Source organism: Miniopterus natalensis, chromosome 15 (genome assembly GCF_054644295.1).
Source record: "Miniopterus natalensis isolate mMinNat1 chromosome 15, mMinNat1.hap1, whole genome shotgun sequence".
Lineage (NCBI taxonomy): Eukaryota > Metazoa > Chordata > Mammalia > Chiroptera > Miniopteridae > Miniopterus > Miniopterus natalensis.
This window is the reverse complement of record NC_142095.1, coordinates 23532946-23557916: the sequence shown is the minus strand read 5'-3', so window position 1 is coordinate 23557916 and position 24971 is coordinate 23532946. Positions and strand designations below refer to the sequence as shown.

Genomic DNA, 24971 nt, shown 5'->3' with positions numbered 1-24971 from the left:
GAGGAGGCGGTGTGAGTGGGAGGACGCACGAGGTGGCCCTTAAAGAGCGCGACCCACAGGGACAACTACTTGCACGTGGGGGCGCTTGGTAAACCTTTTTCGTTCTCACTGCCAGAGCCGAGCTGCACAGCCCTCTCTGCTCTTTCACACTTTTACAGCCACTTCTAGAAAAGCTCTCCTGCTTCCTGAATCAGCCCGTCAGGTTTCCAGAGATGTGCCGCTCTCCTTGCCAAAGCCCAAGGGCGCGCTCTGCCCGACGCCCTCGCGGCTCACTGCCTCAGCAGGCACCCGGCGCACTCGGCCGCCTCTTCTCCCGCCTCACAGGCCTCTGGGGGCCTGCTGCCTTCCCTCCCCGACGCACCGCACACTAGCCCGCGTGCCAGAGCCTCGAGGGGCTAATTCTTCCCCTCCCGAGTTCTCCCAAAGCCTGGCCGGAATCTTTGCCCCATTTCTTGTAGCACTAGAAGAGCAGAGGTGAACGGATCTGAATCTGTGTGATAGCACAGTAGGTGGTGCGCAGGGGCTTGATGTGACCACATTTATGTGTATAAAAGTCACCCCAGCAACTGCAGGGGAAGAGGGCAGTGCATCCCCAGAACCACTCTCTCAGGGCCCACCGCCTTCACTCTGACGGCTGCCACCCTCCTGGGCCATCTCTACGGCATCCGAGTTTATCTACTTTCCATTTGTCCATCCATTAAACCGCCCTTCCTACCCTTCCTGTCCATTCACTGACCACAAAGAGAGGGCCTTCACCAGCCATTAGCGTAACAGTCCTAAAACCAGGTCACACAAAACTCAGAACTTCCAAGGACCCTCTGCTGCCCAAGACTAAAGTCCATTCAGCCCCATTCAAGGCAGGGCCTCACCCACCTACCATTCCTGCTGCACCCTGGCCTCCACCCACCGTCCCTGTGAGAGAGGAAGGAGCACAGACTGTAAAGTCAGAGGCCTGGGTCCAAGCCCAGCTCTCTCACCAGCCAGGTCAGTTTGGGGCAAATGCTTCCTTCAGCACCCCCCCCGCCCCCCCCTTACTCAGGCTACTTCCTTTGCTGGAATATCTCCTGAAATCCATCTATCCTTCCTGGCACCTCCACTGTGAAGACTTTCCTCGCGGTGTCCACAGCTCTCTGTAACTCTTCTTGTATCTCCCCTAGTTTGTTCTGTTTTTCAGTGGTACTTGGGGGTTCATACCTCAATCACATTGAAATCTAGGTTCCCTGAGAGCAAGCTCTCCCCTTCAGTCCCTGGTGAGTGCCTGCCACGAAATGGGTCCTCAATGAATATTTGTTGACTTGTTCCTAAAAACCCAAAGTCCCAGAAACAGTGATTCCAAAACTTTAACGTGTGTACAGAGCACCCAGGGAGTCTTGCGAGGACGCAGATCCTGCTTCAGTAGAGCCAGGCAGGGCCTGCAGCCTGTGGGGTGCTGCTGCTGGCCCGTGGACCACGCTTTGAGGAGCAAGGCACCTAGGTGTGGGCAGATGCTCCACAGCTCTCTTTGGAGCCTGTGACTTTCCCGGTAGCAGGGCCAGCATGTCCAGGGGGCACCCCTAGGCTTGGAGCTCCTTACCTCAGAGGTTTCCAGGGACTGGATCTCCCTGGGCAACTCCACCGCGTGCTTGTTGAAATAGTCCATGGTGATGGCGTTGTTCCAGTAGCTCAGGTTGTTCTCGGGGTTGGCAGCCTTCTTCTTCCTCCTCAGGCAGCACACTGTCAGCAGGACAGCTGTGGAGAGGGTCCAGATTAGAGAGGGGAGGGAGGTGACACGTACGGAGCCAGCATTCCCAAGTGACAGATGTGTCTCCAGGAGCAGCTGTGATGGCCATATGTTCAGCCACTTACCCCATTCATTAATTCATTTGTTCAACAAATACCTGTATGTGCTGAGTGCCTTGTTTGAGGTGCTGGGGTGGAAAAAAAGACAAGGGTGCCCTGCTTTCATAAGCTTCCCTTCTAGGGTGTGTATGGAGTGCAGAGAGGATCAGACAATATATGCGTAATAAACAAGATGAATGTATAAGGTAAATTCAGATAGTGACAACTGTTCAGAGAAAAGAAAACAGGGTGAAGGGAGAGAGACAACGGAGGTGGGTTGGGGGAGAGAGTGCTTTAGTCATGAGAAAGGCTTCCCTGAAGAGGGGACCTTAGAGCTAAAAATAGAATGGGGGAGGAGCTAGCCACGTGCAGTGTGCTCCACGTAGAGAAAATAGCATGTGCAAAGGGCCTGGAGTGGGGACACGTCTGATGTGAGAAAAGAGTGGCCTGGCTGGAGTGGAGTGAGTGCGGACTCACTCCTGGTAGATGAGGCCAGAGTGGTGTTTAGAGTCTGTGTCCATAGGGCGTGGGGCAAGAGGCTTGGATGTGATTTCAGTTATCTGTGGATACAGCAGTGCTACTCCTTGAGTCTGCTCCAGGGAAAGGCCACGCTCATTTGGTGGGACAGGAAAACTGAGACTCAGAGAGGTGAAGTGATTTGTCCAAGAACAAACCCTGACATCTGGTCTCCAAAGTCTGTGCTGTTCACTGTCCATGATTCTGCCTCACAAAACATGCTGAAGACTGAGGCAGCACAGATGAGCCCGGTGGGGGCTCTACACAGATGTGTAAACTGTTTGTTTGATCTCTGAGACTCATGGGGTCCCAGGGAGAAAGGAGTACATTTGGATGTTGCTGATGAACCAGGTGGACAGAGTAACTTGGGGAAACAAGAAAGACTTCTGCTGTTGGCGAGCTGGGATGGCCTGTCCAGGCTCACACAGTGGGACAGCTGATGCAATGACAAGGGTGACAGGATCTCTTTTGGGAGAAGCCAGTAGATGAAGACTGGGTGTCTCCTATAAGGTGGCTGAAACTCTAGACCAGGGGTAGGAAGGGCTGCACCCAACATCCTGGAGGTGCCAACCACCTGTGCTGGGGAGAGGGAGCCCCAAGCTGAGCTGGCCAGAGGCTGGCACCATGATGGCAATGGCCACCAGAGGGCAGCAGAGGGCCACCTCTGTCCACAGCAGACTAAGTGGCCAGTACCAGGTCTGTGGGTGCCAGGGTGTGGGGTAGCTGCAAAGGCTGCCGCCCACACAGGCTGAGACCTCAGAGCCCACACCCAGACCTCTGTGGGAGGAATTCTCCCGGATGGGGGAATTCTGCAGCTCTCTTCCCAGCTGGCATCTCAACCCAAGACCTCCAGACAAGGTGAAGAGATCTGGCAAGGCTCCGTTTCATCCATATGCTTTGGTCAAAAAGACTTCTCATTTGCTCACCATTCTTCTGGGTCCCCTTAAAAAGTTAAAAAAAAAAATTTCTGAGTGTTTCTGGTGTCTTTGCTCTTCACTGGTCCTACTTTCCACCTGCTCCGGAACCGGGATGCTAAAGAGCCTGGGGGGTCACACTGGCCACAGCCATAGAGGGGGCTGAGGCTGCAATGGAGCCACACTGAACCTGGGCCAGCACAGGCTGCAGGATCAAGGTCCCCTGATCCCTTCTGCCACCGGTCCTGTGCTCCCTCTAAGCCCACTCTGCCCTGGCTCCTAATTCTTGGTCTGTGGGACCAGGATCCGTGGGAAGGGTGGCACTGTTGTGGGATGGCCTGGGGGCTGGAACAGGGAGTTCTGGTTCTAGATTTCTCCTTCACATGTTCTCTCTCAGAGCTTCTCAGTGCCTCTCAATTGTCATTTCATTGACATACTAGAAGCCGGCCTGGCTATAGAAAGAGCATGAGCTTGGAGTCCAAAGACTTGGGTTCAACAGGAAGCACTGACTAGGTAAGTCGATTCATGAAGGTGATTACTATGGACTTCACAGGTTTGTAAGAAAACTTAAAGAGCCCTCGAATGCAAAATGCCTAGCGCTCTGCCTGACACACAGAAGGTGCTGAGTTAACCAAAGTCTCCGTGTTCTCCCAGCCTCCTCCACAGCAGGGACCTACAAAGGAAAACTGGGCTGCATGACTGTTGGGTGGCTCAAGGCCAAGGCTCCACCTGTGGTTTAGAACTTTCATTATTTCAGCAACCTGACCTTGTATCCAAGAAGGAAAAGTACAATTCAGACTTATGGAGTCTAATATATTCCCAGTGCCGACTGAGGTGCTTCACCGTCTACTTTTACCCACAAGTGACTGTCCAGGAAGGTACTGCTACTCTTCCCATTTCCAGAGGAGGCACCTGAAGCTCATGGATGTTAACAAAACTGACCCTGCTCACCCGCTAATCACTGGAACTTGAACCCAGGTCTCTGCCATCCCATATTTGTACTGGACACTGGAGGGAACGTACCTTAGGCATATGAGGCACTTTGTAAATACACAGCTCTCTGCAAACACAAGGTGTTAGCCACCTCCTTTCCAGTTTAGTTAAAAGCTTCAACTTCTCTGTTTCTCCAGAGGCAACAGTGGTCAAGACTCTAGAGGAGGCAGGAAATCTCTATTCCCCCAAGTCTTAAAACTGGAGCGAAAATTAAGCAAGTTCTTCGGGCTTCCTAGGAATGTCCATGGGGGTCATCCATAACTTGTCAGATGTGTAGCAGGAAGGAGAAGGGTCACTGATTTTAACGGAGAGCCCTGGGTCCTGTGTTGACATTTCTGGGAGAGGTATGATTCCAAGGATAGACTCACTGTATGATAGGAAATAGAAATGAAATCCTATAGGTCCCTTGAGGGTTCAACCTTTCCAAACACCTGCTAAGAGTGCCTCTCCAGGGCCTGTTGGAGACACACAGCAAATCCTAACAAGAAGATGAATTGTAACTGCTACACAACCACCACCACGGATTGTGCACCTTCTCTATGGCAGACACTGTGACAGGGCCTTATAGGCATTATCTCTGATTTTCACAGCAGGTCTCTGGAGTGGGTGCTGCAGCCATGAAAATGCTTTACTCAGATCTCCTGCTTCAGGGAGCACAGCTCAGGGACCTCCCAGCTGCTGCCCTCTGGACCCACCACCGCTTCTGTGCCTTCCTTTACCTATCACAGGTGTTTCCCCAATAAACCTCTCGAGGCCCAATCCTGTCTTGGTGTCTGCCTCCTGAAGGCCCCAGACTAACAGTGAACACTAGCACTCTTCTCACAGGCGAGAAGACATTGGATCAGTGGTTAAGTAACTTGTTCAAGTCTCTCAGGCTGTGAGTGGGAAGCGGGGATGACATCCAGGTGTGTTTGGTTCTCAAGCCAAGTCTTCCTGTCACACAAGGCTTCCTCTCTAGTGATCCACGCAGGTCTATGGTTAGGAAATGTTAGAGAGAACAGGGAGCACTGACATACTTCAGAGTGGCCCCTTCTTTTTGTACATGAGAAATCTGAGACCCCCAAGGGAAGGAGGGGTCAAGAGTGCCAAACCAAGGTGCGAGCCAGGCTGTGGGCAACTGTTTCCCTCCCTGGAGGCTGAGGGACGAGGTCCAGGGGCCTCAGGGTATGGAAGGAGGCCAGGCTGGACATGAGGCCAAGGACCTGATGCAACCAGGTGGGGACTGTCTGACTCCCCATCCTGGCCAGTGGGAATAGGCCTGAAGAAGCCTGAGGAAGTCCCCACCAGGGGGTGCTGGTTGGGAGGCGCAGAGCAGAGCTGTGAGCCTAGGCATGGCACTGGCCAGCTGAGGTGACACACCTGGACACCCTGCCTTGTTCTAAGGCTGCTCCCCCCCTCCTTCAACTGGCTCAGAAGCCCCAGGGAGACAAGCCGAACAGTTCACACTTCCTTCTCAGCCCAATCTCTTCTAGTGTTTTCATGGGAAAGAGTAACTCTGACCCAGGTTTTCTTACACAATTAGTCATTTGGGGCCTGTGAGTAAAAGTTATACACATACATTCAGACTTGACTGCCAGTCACAGAACAACTAATGCAGCCAAGAGCCGCGTTGTGCACACGGATAGGTCTCTTTGAATTCTGCGTGGACACTCCAGTGACGTTCACCACACGTGTGGGAGGGAGCAGACGCTCTGGGCAAGGTGCACTTGGGCCCTCACACGGGGGTGGGGAGGTGTGGCTCCGCTTCTGCTTCTCCGCTTCTCCCTTGGCCAGGCTCAGCTTGGGCTGTGATGAAAGCATGCAGCTGGCCTTGCTCCCCCATATCTTCCCAGGGAGGCTGGGTGAAGGCATTCTCAAGGCATGTGCAGGACAGGCCAGGGAGCCTGCTGGAGACACACAGCTGACCTCCTGGTGAGAACCCAGGGGCTGACAGCGGTGAGCGAGGATCCATTCAGTGCCAGGCTCAGGCACTCCCTCAGGAGGTGGTGGCTCTTGTGTCCTGAGGGTGGCAGCAGAGACCAGCTCAGGAGCCACAGTGCTCCCCTGCCCTAGCCCCATGTGGCCTGGATCCAATCAGTTCTGCTTCTCAGCCATCTGAAACCCTGCGTGGCTGTCTCTGGCCTGGCTCAGGAGATAAAGCATTCCGTAGTCCTGGCGCCCACATTCTTCAGCCATTGGGCAGGGCTCAGATCTGGACGGGCAGGGGAACCGATGGCATCCCCACTGGGCAGGCCTGAGGTTTGCTATGATTGCCCCTTGCCTCTGCCAGAGCAGGGGAGTCACCCACCCGCCCAGGCCATCTGAAGTCTGGTTTCTGGACGATGAAGAAAAGCAGGGCCAGGGCCCATCTGAAAAGCCAGATGTGAGAAAATCTGTGCATGTACTTTGCTACCACCAAGATTGCCCGAACTGCCTGGGAAAATGGCAAAGGAGGTAGCTCTTCATTGAAGGCTGTAGAGTGAGCTTTAGGATAAATGCTGCTGCTGGGAAGGTCTGAGATGGGGGTGGGGGGGTCCCTTTAGATCTGGAAGAGGTCTGCTCACCTGATGACTAGAGTGGGGTAGAGCTATGAAAACAGTCTGGATACTCCCTCATTTGAGCTCTGAAAGAGCACCGTGTTCTGCAGTCTGACAAGTATCCTATCTTAATGTTCCTCTCCTCTGGGTCTTCACAGGTGAAGTGAGGGCCATGGCTGAGGACAGGGAGCTGTACATGGAGGCTGCCAGAGCTGAGGCAGAGCCTTGGTGAGCGAGCTCAGGTGAATGGAAATGCAGGACAGACGCCAAAGGAAGTGGGGTGTGAGGTTCCCAGGGGCTACAACAGTCCACTCTGAAAAACGGTTTGTACCATCCTTGATGAAGTATATGTCCTGTCCCCAGCACCTGAAGGCTGTCAGTGCCAGAAGCATCTTGAGGTGCGGTTCCAGGCTGCGTCCTTGCTTCTATCTAGGCTGATGTTACTATGCACAGCTCAGGCGGCTCATGGGTTTTCTTGCTTTGCAGTAAGATCTGATTTGATCTCACACTCATACATAGCAAAAGGGCTGGAGAAGTCTTTTTAGAATTGCAAAACCCAGGTGTGCACTGTAGGGGCCAAGGCTAGATCTACTCTCTGCTGTCTGGCCCAGGCAAAGAGGAAGCCAGGCGGGGAGAGGGCTCTGGGGGAGCCGCATCACACATCTCTGACTCCCTAGTGCCTGGCACAGTGCCTGGCACATAATGGGCACTCAGGAAATAGTGTTCGATCAGACAAACAGACTCTACCCCCAGATTTGGGTGCACTTGTGTGTGATGGGGGTCCTGGGCAGTCACTTCATCTGGTGACTTACTCCCCACCTGTAAGATGTGTTCCTTGTTTCTGTCTTTATTTTTTTCCTCTGGCCAGTCTGTTTTAAGGCTGGAATGATTAAAAATGGGAATTTACTTTATAAACTAGAGCCTCTAGAATGGAAAGTTAGAAAGCTGTCTCTACTGTGGTTACTTCTCTGCTTGACCACTATTAATTCTTTATTGGCTAATAGTGCAATATTTCCTCACTATCAGTCTTCTGTTTTAGAAGTGGGCAATCACAGTTTTAAGAATACATGTATGTCTCCATGAGAGACAATAAGGCTGCCTCATGAAACAGTAAAATATGCAACCTGCAAACATTTTCACTTTTCTTTGAACTGGGTCCCTGAGCAGGAGCAGGCTGCCCACCCCTGACATGGAAAGTTGTTTTTGCTTATCAGCTGGAAGGAGACAGAGAGCTGGGAGCGGAGGCTCCTGGAAAGAATCCAGAATCTAGATGAAAAGGATCTTGTTGGGATTTGATGCCAAGCAGAAATCGTGTTCATTAGAGGCACACCCCCTGCCCTGATATCAATGACCTGGCTTACAGCCTCCTCTGTGGGAAGGTTCTGGGGCTTCTCTCCTCTGGAGATCTGGGTGAACCATGGTGGGACGTGACAGTCAACACACCCAACAATGCTGATGCCGGTGTGTGCTGCCTGAAGAGAGGACTCCATCCAATCCCCTCTGGTGGCTGAGCATGTTGGATGCTGTCCTCTCCCTCCTGGGGGAGCAGGATAAACTGGAGGCAGATAGAGGGGCAGGTGGTGGGGGCAGGGCAGGGTCATGCAGCCCCGTGAAGAGACATACAGGGACAGGGACAGGGACAGGCAGCTGGGAAAAGAGAAGACTGACCCTGAGAGCACTATTTCAAATGTTTCAGGGGTGGCTGGCTGGCTGGTTTTGTGTAGTTTCAGAGGGCATGGCTTAGGACCATAGCATCAAAATGACAAGGAGGCAAATGACAGGCTCCCAAGAGAGCTGAGTAGCCACCTGAGGGAGAATGGGGTGTCCAAGGAGTGGGGAGCACAGGGCGTTTCTCACCTGGAGGGTTCAGAGGGAGGCTGGATGCTAACTGTTTGGGGGTGGGGCTGAGATCAGGGAGGATTCTTGGGAGGTTATCACAGAAACTCTAAGAATCCAGACTCAGGTACCTGGGGAAGACATAAAGGGAGCCCTAAGGTCCAGAGCGATGACATCAAGTTCTTTATGGAGACATCAGGGAGGAAGCCTCCCAACTCCTCATTAAAGGAGTGCAGGCAGCCGCGAGGAGGTGCGGGTCACCTGGGGAGAGTCTTCCTCCACCAACATCAGGGGAAGCAGAAGACTATAATGAGCCCACACGCATCCAGCTCACACCATCCGTGAACACATAACACTGAGGGAGGGAAGGGCTCAATTCACAGGTAACTCTGCAGCCTCAGTTTAGCTGCAAGCACTATGTTTTTGCCAGGACTAATAGAACTTCCTGCAAGATCAAAGCCCATCGCCTCTTCTTTCTTGGGGGCGTAGGGAGAGAGAGAGGAGGGAAAGAGATGAGGGAGCGGAGGAAAGACAGGAAGGAAGATGAGAGTGATGCAGGAGAGGGAGGTGAGGGCTCTGCTGTAAATGTGCAAGTGCCCACTTTCACCCAGGCGTCTTGCTGCCCTGTCACTACAGGCAGGAACACGCTACCCTCGAGGGCAGGGTGGTGTCCTGAAAAGAGCACTGGGCTGAGAGACGAGCACTTTGGGCTCTCATCCCAGCCTGCCTCTCACTAACTCTGGGGTCCTGCGTGAGCCACACCGCCTCTTCAGCTTGGTGTTTCTTCTTGCAAAATGCAAGGTTAAACTGGACTCCCTGCAGGGCTCTCCCCAGCTGTGCCTTTATGACCAGTGGGCACCTGAGCAGTGGCCTGGCAGAGCTGAGGACCAGGGGCAGGGACAATCCGTGATTCTTGTCCTGCCTCCTTGTTTCCTGAGATTCTGAAAAGCTTTGCAGCCCACTTGGTGGGGACTGTCCAACCCTGGGGCAAAGGGATTCTGGGGCCAGGCAAGTTGATTTGGTGGAGGGAGAGGAAGGAAGGGAGGGAGGAGTGGGGAGAGGGCACGGCACTTACAGCAGGAGGAGATGGGTACGCTGATGGCCAGGATTACCCAGGCAATGTCCATCTTGCTCAGGCAGATGGTGGCTCTGTGCTGGGGTTTGTCCCCTTCGGCCACATGGGAGATGTTCCCTGCTGTCCCAGGCTTCCAGGTCCCTGCAGGGACCAGGCGGTTGAGGAAGTTGCCTGTGGCCGTGGACACCACTGTGGAGAGAGGACTGGGTACTGTGTCGATCATGGTGGGGGCAGCCACAGCTTCCTTCTCGGCTGGGGAGACAGTGCTTTCTGAGACCCCGGGTGGGTGGGCTGAGGATGTCATTGAGGATGTTCCCTGAGGAAGCCCCTCGGAAGGGGCTGAGACACTGGCATCGAAGGCAGCCTGGGTGGGCCCCGTGGCGGCCACGAAGACCCCCGAGTTGGCAGATGGAGGTCTGCTGGTTCCAGGGGTGACAGTGAGCCAGGAGTCACTGTGGCTGGAGCTGTCATGTGGGTCACCACGGGGGTGCTGAGAAGGCACTGGGGCAGTTTGTGGACTGGCAGGGGCACCTGAGGCTGCTGTGGCATCGGGCTGCGCTCCTGGGCTGGTGAAGGTAGGACCACCCCCTGGGTCTGCTCTGCTAAGGCCTGGCTTGTCTTCTGCGTGCACCAAGGGGGTAGTGCTTGGTGCCCACGTGGTCCTGCTGGGCACCGTGGCTGGGGCCACTGTCTGGATCTGTGGTGAGGAGGAGTAATCCCAGGGTGGGTTCCTGGGGGTGAGGGTGGAGGGCTCAGGCTCCGCAGACCCTGTGGAGTTGCCTCTGAAGAACGGAAAGGTTTTTGCCAGGTGCTGCTTCTGCCCCAGGTGTGTGGAGCTCTGGTTTCTGCCCCGCTGGCCTTCCTTCCTTCCCCCGTGGCCGCCGAGTGCAGGGAGGACAGGGCGTGACCCGCCAGCCCCCTTTCGGGCAGAGCCGGGAGGTCTGGGGGGCCTGCGCGTGTTTGCCCGGGGGGGCGCTGTGCTGGGGCGGCTGGTGGTTGCAGCTGGCTTTGTCAGCAGGACGGTGGGCCCAGCCTCCCCCAGGAGGTGGCCCTCTGAGTGCGAGGAGGTGGTTGCCATGGCAGCAGAAAGGGGCTCGGTGGTCTGGGGGCCATCAGCATGGCGGGTGGTCGCTGTATCCATAATGGTAGAGACGGTGTTTGGGGGAGGATGTCCATCTGGATGGGGTGTCGTTGTTGCCGTGGTGGCTTCAGCCTGTGAGAAGGACCCATCAGGGTGGGGGCTCAGTGTCACCACGGAGGTGGGGATGGCTGCCAGGGATGAGTGTCTGGTAGAGCTGAGCAGTGCTGTCACCATGGTGCCTGAAGGTAGGACCTGAAGAGATTCCCCGGGAGACGGTTCCTGGGCAGCAAACACCAGAGCTTCAGTCAGTGCCAAGGTCAGGAGGAAGCCTTGAGAGGGAGACAGAGAGAAGAGGTGAAATCCAGGAGCAGCTCAGCGCCTGGGCCTCCCTAACCTGGGAACCTGCAATGCGCTAGAACTCAAGGGAAACACTGGAGCATCCTTGAGACCACACTGATGCCCTGAGCCTCATCAGACCCAGATCATGTGGATTTGGGTGGGTCTGTTAGGGAGGTGCCACCCAGCACTGCTGGGAAGAGAACCCAGTCCCAGGGAACAGAGACAAAGAAACTGGCCAGGCCCATCCTTTTCCAAATGCCTCCTCAATGCCACCAGCCCTCTGCCCAAGGCAGCTCCTCAGAACACTGAGTGCCTTGCTGGCCCTCTGCAGCCAGGAGCGGTAAAGGCCAGCTCTGTGGGAGCCACTCTGAGTGGGATGAGGAAGGCTTAGATGGGCGGAGCCAACCGGCTCCCATGTCTTTCCTCAATCTGCCCTTCATGCACCAGACAAAACTGCCAGACCTCTGTCCAGTCAGGCCCACTCAACAAACAAACAGGGAGGGTCTGCCTTTTCTTGGACCCTGGAGGACAGAAGCGAACAGGGCAGTCTCTGTTCTTGAGTGAGCTTGCACAAATCCAGAACAAACCTACAACACAGCACGGATGTCAGGGTGCCATTAGAGAGTGACAGGTAGAGGGGACAGGGGTCCAGAGGAAGGTGACCAGGCCAGATGCCTGCACAGTACCAGCACAAGGGACTGGGAGAAATGTCCCAGGAAGGCCAGCTGGCTTTATGGTGTCGTTGGTGCTACCTGTTTTCCCATGGCACTCACTTGGCTGAACTCTGTGGGAAATCCCTGGTGATGCCCAGACTTTTTGAGAAGGAGCTTTTGAGCATTAAAAGAAAGAAATGGATTTTGCCTGATGGTCAGTGCATATGCTTTTAGTTCATTGAGAAAATGTGCAAAAAGAAAACCATAAATTTAAAAAAATTCTAAATATGTGTGGATTTTATTAATCACAACAGCATGTGCCTATCTTTAAAAATAATACCTCACATAAATGTGAGACACGGATCTATTCAGATGACAGACTGGAAGACTGGTCACCCCCGAACAACATGAGGCCTGGAAAGATCCGGTCCGTCCTGCCGAGGAGTGGCCTCTGAGGCTTGTTCTGACCTGTGAACTCCTGCTTGCTTATATGAGCCCTGCTTGGTCCCTCTCATGCCCTTACCTCAGCCCTGCTGGCTGCCTGGCAATGGTGGAGCAGAAACTGTCTCTATCTGGTCACTCTCTTGGAGCATCTCTCCCCTACCACATTCCAGCAGGGCTGATGGCCGAAGCTGGGCCCAGGTGGTGATTCCTGGGAGCTTGGGACAATCAGCAAAGCTGCTGACTGGGGAAGGCAGGGGCTCTGTGAGCTCCCAGGAAGCACAGAGGGGAGAGCATCTCCTGGCAGGCCTTTGACACGAGGCCCAGGATCAAGCCTGGGGCCACCTCCAGGTGTGGGGTTGGGTCTTGGAGTTGACAGTGTCCCCCTACCCTGTACTACTCAATTTGGGGCTGGGGGAGGCTGAGGGACTGCGGATCCAACAAAAACTGTGGCACCCATGATCTCTAGGACCAGCAATTTGTCCTGAACCACCTATTTTTTCTAAACGTCCATTCATGACCTAGCTCGTACATCGACAGTGCGCTCTGCTTATGCAAGCCAGTCCTGAGAGCTGCTTACTGTGCCCTGCTCCAGCCCAGCCTCTCACATGTGACTCAATCCTCAGCCGCTCACTGGGGCAGAGAACTGAGGCTCAGGGAGATTAGGTGACATGTTCGAAGTCCTGCAGTATCAGAAGTACATGAAACAAGGCTGTATCCCAAATGCATAATTCTCCCAGTTAAACATCACCAATGACATGGGAGGAGGAGGAAGGGGACCAAGAAACAACGTACAGCTATGCTCCAGCCAGCTCCGGCTTGGTCAGCCTCCCCTTGCAGCTTAAAGCACAGGGGCGACCTAAGAACTGGTATGGAGACCTCTGATGTTTTGAGGACATTCATTCCCTTAAAAGCCTCTGCTTGGCTCCTGAGTGCCTTGGTTCACGATAAGTGTGGTTATGAACTGAACTGTGTACCCCCACATTCCTATATTGAAGCCCTAGCGCCCCGTGCCTCAGAGAGTGGCTGTTTGGAAGTGGAGCCTTTAGAGAGGTGATTAAGGTAAAAGGAAGCCGTGGTTGTGGGCTGACTGGTGTCGTGGCAACAAGAGGAGATGAGGGCACAGAGACATCAGGGATACTCGAATGCCCGTGCAGAGAAAAGGCCACGAGAGGACGCGGCGAGAGGGCAGCCTCGGAAGGTCAGGGAGAGAGGTGTTATTAGAAACCAATACCGTCAGCATCTTGACCTTGGACTTCCAGCTTCCAGAACTGTGAGAAAGCTAATTGCTGCTGTTTAAGCCCCTAGTCTATGGTACATTGTTATGGCAGCCCGAGTAAGTGTCTTACATTAGAGACCCCACAAAAAAGAGAGGTGGAGGCAGGGGCTTGCGTGCAGGTAGTCTATTTTGGGAAGTGATCTGAGGGGACGGCTGTGGAGGTCTGGTCTGAGGTGAGTGAAACAGGAAAGTCAATCCGAGGGCAAGTTATGAGCTGGTTAGAGTGAGCAACTCAAATTCGCCGGGGACCTCTGAGGAGCTGAGTAGATGCACCTCAAATTGTCCATTTAAGAAGAGCACGCACCCTGCAGCTCCCATCCCTACTGCCAAAGGCTGCTCCCTGAAGGCTCATTCCACTGCACTCCCTCTAGCCTGCACCACCCACGGGGCTGAGTCAGGGAGGGGCCGTCTGGTTCCACCTGCACTCAGTTGGTGGCTGCCACAACAGCTGGAGTTAAGATTAAGAGCCCAGAGAATTCCTGGGCAGAGCACCAGATGTGTTGGATACAACTAGAGGCCAGAGGCCAAGGACACAGCGGTCTTGTGGCAGCAGAAAGGGCAGGGCAAAGCTTTCAGAGAGCCCCCAGCTGACCCCAGTGACAGGCCTGGGTGGGACAGGAGCCACCTGGCCTCCAGGACTTTGCAGCATTCTAGAGGCAGAGGGGTTAACCCATCCTGGTCTTTATAAACTCAGGGAAAGAAATTCCCCTGACTTTCCTGCCAGGAGCATCCCAGGGGCTAGAACCCTTCCAGCTGGGAAGTATCTGACTGGAACCCTTCTTGCTGTCAGACTTACAATGTTAGGAAATCTGTTTCCTTTGCATACCCTAAAGTTAGTTTTCTCTCTAGGAGGACAGTTAAATGACCTCGTCACCATTTCTTCTTTGGACTTTAGAGTAAACCTTTGGAACAATGAATGGATACTGCCATCCTGGCTGCAAAGAGTTTTCACCTGGGGGAAGACATGTAGCTGTCACAGTGCAAGGGCCCTGGAGGTATCTTAATTCCATCTCCTCACTCACAGAGGGGATAAGGGGAGGAGTGAAGTGACTTGCCCAGGAACACACAGCTGGTTGGGGACACTGCCCGGATCTTAGCTATTATTTTAAAGCAACTTTTCATTTGCATCATAAAAATGGCTACAATGCTGCACTGTCCAAACACCTTCAACCTCCACTGTCACCTTCAGTAGGGAAATCAGGCCCGGGTTTACTTTGACTTCTCCTCCTGGGCACAACAGAGTGCAAAGGGCAGCCTACTGTCACAGTAGCTGTGCAAGGCCTTCAACCCCTTGACAGATGCAAATTTTGGCCCAAGGCCCTTTGTACTGCCTGCTCACTCTGCTCCCTACCATCTCGGTCTATGGGCCTCTTTGCATGTCATTTACATTGATTTGCATAATGGCCTCTGAGGTTCTAATTCCAAATATATAGGAGAGAATAAAACTAAAATCTAGTTTGACGTGCTTTAAATGTGGAACCGATTTTTAAAGCATGTCGGGATATGGACAAGTGTGTGCGTGGGGTGGGAACCCACTGATTGATGGGAGCCCAGATGTCCACGGAGGCCTCCTCCTACCTAGAATTCCAATGCATAAACGATCTCGGGGCCCAGGGGGAGAAAAGGCCCCGCTCCTTCTGCTTATTTGGTCGGTTGCCCACAGTCCATACTGGGCAGGATGTTTGCATCTGGCATAAGGTAAGGAGGGAAGTGGTGGAGAGAGAAATGGCTGGTATGTACTGAGTGCTTCCTACACACCACGTGCTACTCGCAGGGCCAAGCCTGTCCTGACACAGTCCTCACAACAACCTGACGAGGCAGGTACTGCTATTAGCTCCCTGTGGCAACTGGGGAAAAGCACAGACAGGCACAGGAACCTGCCTGCTCTCACACTGCAGGAGAATGGTGAGCTGTGATCTGAACCTGGCCACCTGGCTCTAGGGTCTATACACTCAGCCACTTTCTCTCAATGCCCACCCCGCAGGCTGCTCTGTACAATCAAGTGCAATGACCCACAATCTTCTGGGAACGGATTTTCTATTATTTATCTGTTGACTTTTCTTCCCTCTTACCTGTTTTCTTCTATCTCTATTTCAGGGGTTTACAGGACACACTGGGTGCTCTTCGAACAATCCCGTCAATTAACTTTATTTTGCAAGTAGCTGGGGGGAACTCGGGTGGTACAATAAAAGGCTGGAAAGCACTGCTTTACTTCTCTCCTCTTCCCCAAGCCTGGTACCTCATGCACACCAATGCTCAATTAATTAACAGTATGGTTTTTCTCTTAAAATTGCTTACGCACCCACACACACGAGATATATTTACGACACGGATACCTTTCCCCTTACACATATAAACAGAGTTCTAGCTCATTTCCCTTGTAATTTAAAATATGTTCCTCTTCTAAGTAGAGGCCCCCTCCCCATTAAACGAGGCTTCTACTGCCAGTTATTTTCTCCATTCCTCTCACCCCTCCAACGCAATCCAAGAAGCCTGAGAAGTCTTTCAAGCCATCCCCCATCACTAAGCGAGGCAGCTTGGCCCTCCCAGATCCACCGGACTTGCAAGTTCTCTCACCAGGAAGAGGAGTCGGCTTCCCCTCCCAATGAACCCAGGTGGGCTGTTGTGGCCTTGTGGCCTCCTCCGATGAACAGAATAAGGCGGAAGTGACACCACATGACATCCGAAGCCAGAGCAGACCAGGTCACACAGCTTCTGAAGGTTCCTCTTGGGGGCCTCAGCCACACATAGAAGTGCAGGTCCCTCAAGGCCCCTATGTGGAGAGGCCACAGGAAGAGGGAGAGGAGGGCCCGAGGAGCCCCGCTGCTCCAGGCCCTGCCAGGCCCCAGGTATCTGAGTGAAGCAGCCGAGGAGAGGACCCTGCCCCAGCCACTGCTGGACAGCAACTGCACAGGAGACCCCCCAGTGAGAGCTGCCCAGCTGAGCCCAGTCAGCCCTGACATTTACCAACAAAAGAATGGTGGTTACTCCTTTAAGCCACTGTTTTGGGGTGATTTGTTTGGCAGCCACAGGTAACCAGAACGCTTGGAAATTTAGCTTCTGCATCTCATGTTTCAACAACACAAGAAAAGAGAATCCATAGCATACAGAGTTTGACCATCAGGGAGTCTGCTTCCTACATGGGCAGTAACGTACAATCTTGCTAGGAAATGGGATTTTCTAATTTCAAGATGACCGTCTTTTAATTGGAATGGACTTTTGATTAGGACCTCTGGTGTCTAACTCTTTCATTTTATGGATGAGAAGGCTGAAGCCCTACAAAGTGGAATGACTTGCCCTGGGCCACGCCAACTATGCAGGGTTAGGGCTGGGAGGGACCCAGGCCAACTCACTGTCCCCGAGTCTCAATGATGCCCCGAACTTACAGCGTTGTCTTTCCATCACCGTGCCCCAGTATTCCATTGGGCTCCATCCCCTCGACTTCAATGTTCCCTTTCATTTTAAAGACCAAACACAAATTCATTCCTCAGAGCACAGTTTCTCTTACTCAGGAATAAATACACCTCATTGACCTGAGGGTGAGTTGGCAACTGCTCATAAGAGGCACTCATGCCTGTGACCCTGGCTTCTTTATGAAAACGAGTTCTGGATACAGATCTTGGCTGCTGCCCTCTCTCGAGGCAGCCACATCCCAAACATTCCCTTCCATCAAGTCCTGCTGGGGCCATGGCTCTGATCACAGGCTAAAGGACAGGTTCTGCTTGTTGGTTAGAGCTACCTGTGGCCATCACCTGGTGGGTTCCAGAAACATCTGGAGATCATTGATTCAACAGTTGAACTGATGGGGTCTATGACTGCATTTCCTAGAGTATAATCTCAAAGCACTGCAAGCAAGAAATCCATGTGAGATGGGGCCTGTGTGCCTCAGACACACCATGGCCTCAGACCAGCGTGAATTTACCTTGTGCTGCAGTTCTGCGGCAGACAGATCACAGCTCCCTAACAAAAACATGCACACACACACACAGAGAGCACAGGTCCTCTCCTGGGAGCAGGAAACAAGGCAAAAATGACAAATTTGCCACCCAAGACTTCCCATCATACACATTGTAACACAGGGTTAAGTAATTTGTCTAAGGTCAAAACAGCCACCATGTAGCAGTATGAGAATTTAAAATGCAGGTCACTTTTACCCTGGCTGCTTGAGACCCTAGGGACTCAGAGATTTCTGATCCAAAGGAATGTCCTACATGAGCAGGGGAGTGCTTTACAACACAGGCAGACATAACAATAGCAATAGCTGTGATGGTCACAATTAAAAACAGAACTCCCAGTGAGAGGTGGGTCTATGCTCCCCCCCTTGAACCTGGGTGCGTTGGTGACGATGGCTGAGGAGATGCTATGTGACTTCTGAGGCCATAAAAGTGATACGGCTTCTTCCTGGTTCTCATTCTTGGTTGCTTGCTCTTGGAAGCCAGCGCCACGCTGTGAGAAGCCTGAGTAGTCCACAAAGAGGACCATGTGGGAAGGAACTGAGGCCCCTGGCCTTCAGCCCCAGCTGGACTTCCAGATGACAGCCAGCTGGCCATGGATGGAGCCACCCTGAAAATGGTCCTTCCAGCCTCGGTCAAGCTCCCCTAGTGAGTCTCAGTGGAGCAGAGACAGGGATTCCTGCCCAAACTACAGACATATGAGCAGGATGAATGATTAATATTGTTTTAGGCCAAGAAGTTTTGAGGTGGTGTGTTAGGCAGCAACAGTGGCTGGAATATCATCTATGGAGAAAGTATTTAGCATCAGTCTGGATTTCAGCATCAGTTTTTTAGGGCTGGAGCTCAACAGGCTGATTTTGATTTGTATTCCCTTATTGCCCTCTTTTCCTGCCCAGACTCAAGGAAAGGGAAACATGTCAGTTCTGGGCTCTTTCTACAGCATCATGATTTCTCTGGTCCACAGCTACAAAGGAAGAAAGGAACAAATGCATCCTAGAAGTGCCACGAAGCTCCCTGTACCTTGTGGCCTGGGGGGAGGTTGGAGGACAGCATATGGAGTCCAATGTTGAAGACATGACTTTAATATGTGTATTTCACAGTATATATAGAGAGGATGTGGAGCCTGCATATTGAAGACGTGACCATTTCTTTCAAAGAGCTGCCAACTTACAGGGGGAGAAAATCAACTATGACAGGGGCACAAATCCACACACTGAAGGTGTTCTCTCGAAAACTCTCCCCAAACAAATAAAAATGAAAGTCAGAAGGAGATGCATGAAAAGGTCAACTCGGTTTCTCATAAAATAACAGGATCCTTAATATTCAGGGAACATCTTGCTGACATCACGAGAAAGAACACAAATGCACCAGTCCAGACAGCCCTGTCCTCTCCCAAACTAAAAGGAAAGGCTCATAAAAAATGCTCCATGCTCTGCAGCACAAAACCCAACAAACACCCCCTCAGCCAGGTGGTCAAGGTCAACATCAACAGTGATGAAGTGATGGTGAGGTGCCCTTGATAAGAAACCTCTGCAGTTTCCCTTCCTCAAACCTACAGCCCCAGTCTAATCAGAAGGGAAACACTTAAAATACCCAATGAAGGGCAATTCTAGAAAGTACCTCACCAATACTCCTCACAGTTGTCAAGGTCATCAAAACAAGGGAAGTCTGAGAAATTGTCACAACCAAAAGGGACCTAAGGAGACAGGACAACTCAATATGAGGTGTTCCTGGATGGGATCCTGGAACAGAAAAAGGGCATTAGGGGAAAATGAAGGAGATCTGAATGAAGAATGGATTTCAGTTAAAATAATGTATCCATTTTGGTTCCTTAATTGTGACAAATGTGCCATAGCAATGTGAGATGTTAGGGACAGAGGACACTGGGTGCAGGATGCAGAGAAACTCTCTGTTTCACCTTTGCAACTTTTCTGTAAGCTTAAATGATTCCAAAGTTAACAAACAATTGTTCCACAGAGGCGAGACAGCAGGGGCAGTGTAAGGGCCATCCTTTGGGGTAGGTCCTGGAAGGGGACCTAGCTGAAGGGAGGTTTGCAGGCAACCTCCCCAGCACCCTGTGTGAGATCATGCACCCACAGACCCACTTGGATCTTCTTAGAGAAAGAGACAGGGAAAAAATTCCATGACTATGGCTGCATCTATCTATATTCCTACCTGAGTCTCACGTTTTTTAATATTCGCAAAGAGTGGAGTTTGGAGGTGAAATGGTCAGGGAGTCTAACAACCTGAACGCATGGTTTTTTAGCCTGTTCAGATTCTAACTGAGGGGTCAGGGTAAATGTCACCCCTGTGATCTAAACAGTGACAACCTTCTTGACCAGGGAAGTGTCTGCATGAAAATCAGAGCTGATTTATCATCACCACCGGGCTAGACTACCCTGTCCTTTGCACATGGAAGCCAGAGAAGGTGCTGGGCACGGATACATATATCCATCCTCATCGAACACTTCTGCCCATAGCCCTTTCCTGCTAGGAACCCAACTTGAACTGTCACTTCATCTTGACAAGGTCAGGATCCCTCACCTCTTCTGGACAGAAACTGGGCTCCCTGTCCAGTGTTCCCAGGGCACTCTGTTCCCATCCATATTGGGGCCCGGCTCCCCACAGAGTTCTCAGTCACGGGTGTGGCTGGAAGGCACGGCCTGGGGTCAGTGGGATGTAGGTGCAATCTGGGTGAGTTGGGGGATCTCAGGCAAACTAGTTCAGCTTTGTTTTCCTCAGATGGACAACAGGGATGGTAACCCTAACTTAGGGTGCTGTCAGGGGTGGGAATATAAGACTGAGAGGCAGAAAGGCCCCACACAGTGCCAGGCATTCAACAGTAAGTAACTGTGGTTTCAGTTTCTGCTGCATTTAGGGGACTCCCTGGGGCTGGGAGGTTCCTGAACATTGAGAGCCCCAGAATTCAGCTCACTGACTCATACTAGAAGCACAATGTTTTCTGAAAAATGTGAGAGTAAAAGAATACTTAAGTAACTCCATGCATCGGAGTTATTTGCAGCTTATAAAATTGCAGATGTTTATTTCTTTGTAGACAATGTCAACAACAGAAATCAGTAAGTAATGTGAATCTGGTGATGTGGCAGTATGTGTGTGTGTGCGAGCATGAGTGCAAGGGCATGTGTGCGTTTGCTTGTTTCAGTGATTTACAACTGGTTCAAACAAACATACAACCCATATGAGAGAGAGAGGCAGAGAAGGCTGAGATGGAACCCACTGCCTGCATCTACCTCCCAAGGCCCTCTCCATGCTGCACCTACCACCCTGCAGGTTCTGTTTCTAGTTATATGAGCAAACTGCCCTTCATTTCCTTCCACACTTCTAAAGGACTGGGTAAGAGTGTTTGCCAGGATTTGGGTTTTAGAGACGAGCCCCAGCATTGCTTTCTGGTTCAGGGTGTGTGCTCTGGAAGGTTCTGATGAGAGCCACAGGGACGCAGGACAGACAGGAGGACTTACTGCTGTGAGGCAGTCCCATCAATGGCCTGGGCATTCCTTAGAGAAGCCCCCGTGTCACCTACAAACCCAGTAAAAATGACTCCCCTAGAGCCTGCAGACCCACGTCTTGGGGTCTGGTCCAGTGGGCTCCTCAGCGAGCATAAGGGCCTCTGGTACCTGCAAGGGTCCTTGGAGAGTCCTGGGACCTGCGCACACCAGCATCTGTCTCCCCTTTCCTCCAAACTCTCAGGAGCCAGGAGGAGAAGGAAAAGACAGAAGTCCTGGCCTGATCATGCCTGAGGGTCCCTTACTGACAAAGAGCATGGGGGCTTTTAGCTGACACCCTCTGGGGCTTGCCGACGGTCTGAAGCTCATTTCTTAGCCACCGCTCCTCCTCACAAAAGAGCATGCTGAGGAGAGGGGAGGTGGCCAGCAGGGCCCGTGGCAGTGTCTGAGAGGAGGGGGCGGGCAGGGCAGAGGCCCAAGCGGAGGGCTGACGTCAGAGAGGGCTGTCGCCTGCTCCTGCACGTCCTGCAGGGCGGCTTGGCGGCTGGCTGCAGGCTGTCTGGCACTGCCCTGTCAGCTGCCAAAGGCTCACTGTCTGCTCCAGTCTGCCTGGAACAAAACGGCTGGGGCCACACAGCTGCGCATCCTTGTGAAATTGCCAAATTCCCCATTTCAAGACAGGATGCCCACACTCTAAGGTATAATTTAGGTTTGGGGCATGAGTTAGATTCCACAATTGAATTTGGAAACGCAGCCTTCTAGGCTGTGTGTGCTTGGGGACTAAGGCTTTCCTCCCCCCTCGTCCCTACTTCTCACTAGGGAAGGTCACCGGCCTTCCCTAGTGAGAAGGACCTTCAGCCAGGTGGGGCAGCTTTGCTCCTGCAGAGCTGGTGTCCAGACCAGAATCCCCAGCTGGCCTGGATAAACAGAGAACAGATGTGGGCAAGGTCTCATTTCTATTTCTCTGGGGTTCCCACACTGTAGGGCAGAGACTTACCCTGTTTATAATAACTCTAGAGGACTGACGTGACCTGTCTTCTAGTTACTGAATACCCCTTCCTCTTTCACTGCTTCCGTTTCAGTGGTTCAGGGCGATATTTCTTTCTTTTTAGAATTAACTTTATTGAGGTATGATTTATATGCAATAAAATCCACACATTTAAAGTGTATAGATTGCTGAGTTTTGACAAATGTACACAACTGTGTAGCTACCACCATATTAAAGATATGGAACATTTCCATCTCCCTAGTAAGTTCTCTTCTGTCCCTCTGTAGTCAAATCTCCCCAACACCCACTTTAGGCAAAAAATGATCTGGTTTCCATCACAATTGGCTCGTTTCATCTGTCCTAGATTTCCACGTAAGTGGATTTAGATAGGATCTTTTGTGTCTGGTTTTCACTCAGCATAACATCTGTGAAATTTATCCAAACAGCTGTGAAATTTGCCCATTTGCTGCATGTATCAGTGGCTTGTTCCTTTTTTATTGCTGAGTAGTATTCCATTAAATAGATATGCTCCAATTTGTATATTCATGTATCTGATGATAAACATTTGGGTTATTTCTAGTGTAGGACTATATGAATAAAGCTACTATAATTTGTTTCCAAGTCTTTGTATGGACATATGTTTTCATTTCTCTTGGGTAAATACCTAGGAGTAGAACTGCTGGGACATATGGTAACTGTATACTTAAGTTTGTTAAAAATTGCCAAACTGTTTCCAAAGTGGTTTACCATTTTATATTTGTTTTAAAATTCAATCATGTTGATGGACAGATTGATTATTTATGTAATAAAGTATATTCATTGGCACAATCCAAAAGTCAAAATGCAGAAAATAAATACAGTGAAAACCTCCCTCCCAGCTTCAACTCACCTGAAGGTGAGCAGTGTTACCAGTTCTCTATGGACTTTTCAAGAGATAATTGAAACATTCACAAGCAAACCACTACATTTCCCCCTCCGCTTTTTATACAGACGAGTGTGTACCAGGTACATCTTGTTTCACTTACTTAATAATGTATCTCGGATACTGTTAAAGAGCCATTTCCCAAAGTGTGTTCTTGAAGCACTCAGTACCCATCAGTGCTCTGAGAGAAAAGGGTCCCCAAATAAACTTAGGAAAACACTGCACTCTTCGGCTACCTCTCAGAAATTCACAAGGCACATTAGCTTATTAAAGGCTCTAAGAGGTTCCGTAATTAAAAAGCAGGGTTTCCAACATTATTTGAACTGAGAATCCCTTTCTTCGCAGTAACACTTATCTAATGTTTTGCAGAAACACCTAGTTAGACCAGGAGTCCACAATTTTTCTGTAAAGGGCCAGAGGGCAAGCATTTTAGGCTTTGTGGATATGGTCTCAGTCGCAATTACTCGATTCTGCCATTGGAGTGTGAAAGTAGATACAGACAAGATGTCAATAAATGGGTGTGGCTGTTTTAATAAAACTTTATTTACAAAAAGAGGTGGCAGGTTGTAGTTTGCCAATTCTTGATCAAGAATGTGGTAGGATTTGAGATAGGGAAGGTTTCAGTTACAGTTTTCAAGTGTTTTTTCAAGGCGTTCTGTTTTGTGCTACTTTCTCCCTATGTGCCCCATTCCCTTCCCCATCCCAACGAACCATCCGACCTGGAAGACCATGGGAAGGGAGGAGAGGGGAGGACCAGAGCGTAGCAAGAAGGTGGGGGGTGCAGGAGAAGGGAGGGCGAGAGGGAATTGCGGGGAAGGTGTCCTGGAGGAAAGTAAGCAAGGCTAAAGGCTGAATGAACAGCCATCCCACCTGAAATGTCCTCCCTACCAGCTTCTCTCCTTCCCTTCTACTCCTCTCTCTGCCCAAAGTAGAGGAGTAGGGGAGAAGGGAAAAGGGCACCCATGCTCCCCATTCTCATGGTCCATTTGATTAAATGCATGTCCAGTGACTGAATGGATGCCTTTAGATTCTGGGCTTCATTCAGCATCTCCACCTGCAAGACCATAGGATCCCCATGACTCCTTTACAGCCTCCTCATTCTAGGATGCCATGAAATCTTTGTTGTTCATGGCAAACCCATCTGAGGATGCATCAGCTTGTCACCAGGCTTGTGATTCTGAAGGTGAATTTTATGTTTTCTCATGCTTACAACACGGCAATAGATATTATAGTTGTCTAAGAAAATTCTAGTTCTTCTGTTTTAAGTACCATATTTCATTAAATATAAAAAGCAACATACTATTGTTTTATGCACTAATAAAAACCAGAAATTACTGCCAATTAAACTATGACTGCATTTTTACATTTTCAATTTTTATTCTATAATTATTGAAAGAGCTCCTTTAGACTTATCTAAACACTTTTATCGTATATTTTCACTTACATCGCACTGTGTGCAACTGCCAGTCCTTTTGCAAGCATCTCAGCAACAAAACACACCCCACTTTCAACTGCTCTGTGTCTTCTTTCCTTTAGTCCCATTGAGAACTTGGTTGTCATTTGGACTATGGAATGGAGACCATTCTTACAATGATGAACATTTGTTCCACAAATATCGAGATTCTATCCTGCTGCTCTGCTTTGATGCCCTCTGCATCCACAACAAACAACATTTTGTTTTGTTGATGAGTCACAGTGATTCTTTGTGAAGACATTTTAAACAGCAGTTAATATGCATAGTACCGATGATGCATTTGCCACAAATGAGAGATTATGAGATGGACAACTACAGGTAATATTCCCCCGTGCTTAGACGATGATAACTGTGCCATGAATGCTATCTGGCTGCCAGGCCATAAGATGCACCCTGAGTTCAGAGATGTTTACATGAACAGAAGTTTTCCCAACAGCATAAACCTAGAAGATGTGTGCTTAAACAAAGTCCTACTTTCAAACTTTAGGAGGTAAAGAAAAAAACAACCGCCTTGAAGCACAGGATATTATAGCATTTTTCTTCTTTGCAACCATTTCCAAATGCTGTGTAGCGATATTCAGATAATTTCAACAATGGATCTAACAATGGAACTCTTGTAGGTCCTAACTCGGTATGACCCACAAAACTACCTTCACACTTGCCCTCCCTGCCATGAGCTCAAAAAGGATCTTCTGGTTTACACAGTGAA

At 51.0% G+C, this 24971-nt stretch overlaps 1 protein-coding gene across 4 annotated transcripts in view; it reads right to left on the bottom strand.

Annotated features, from left to right (window-relative positions):
* TMEM108 (transmembrane protein 108) overlaps positions 1-24971 on the bottom strand; it is a 206721-nt gene that overhangs the window by 356 nt on the left and 181394 nt on the right. For all 4 annotated transcript variants that reach the window (XM_016224363.2, XM_016224362.2, XM_087824936.1 and 1 more), the window contains 2 exons: positions 9669-11078; positions 1574-1728 (listed from right to left, as the gene is read on the bottom strand). In XM_016224363.2, coding sequence (XP_016079849.2) covers positions 1574-1728; positions 9669-11078 — 1565 coding nt within the window. The remainder of the gene's footprint in view (positions 1-1573; positions 1729-9668; positions 11079-24971) is intronic.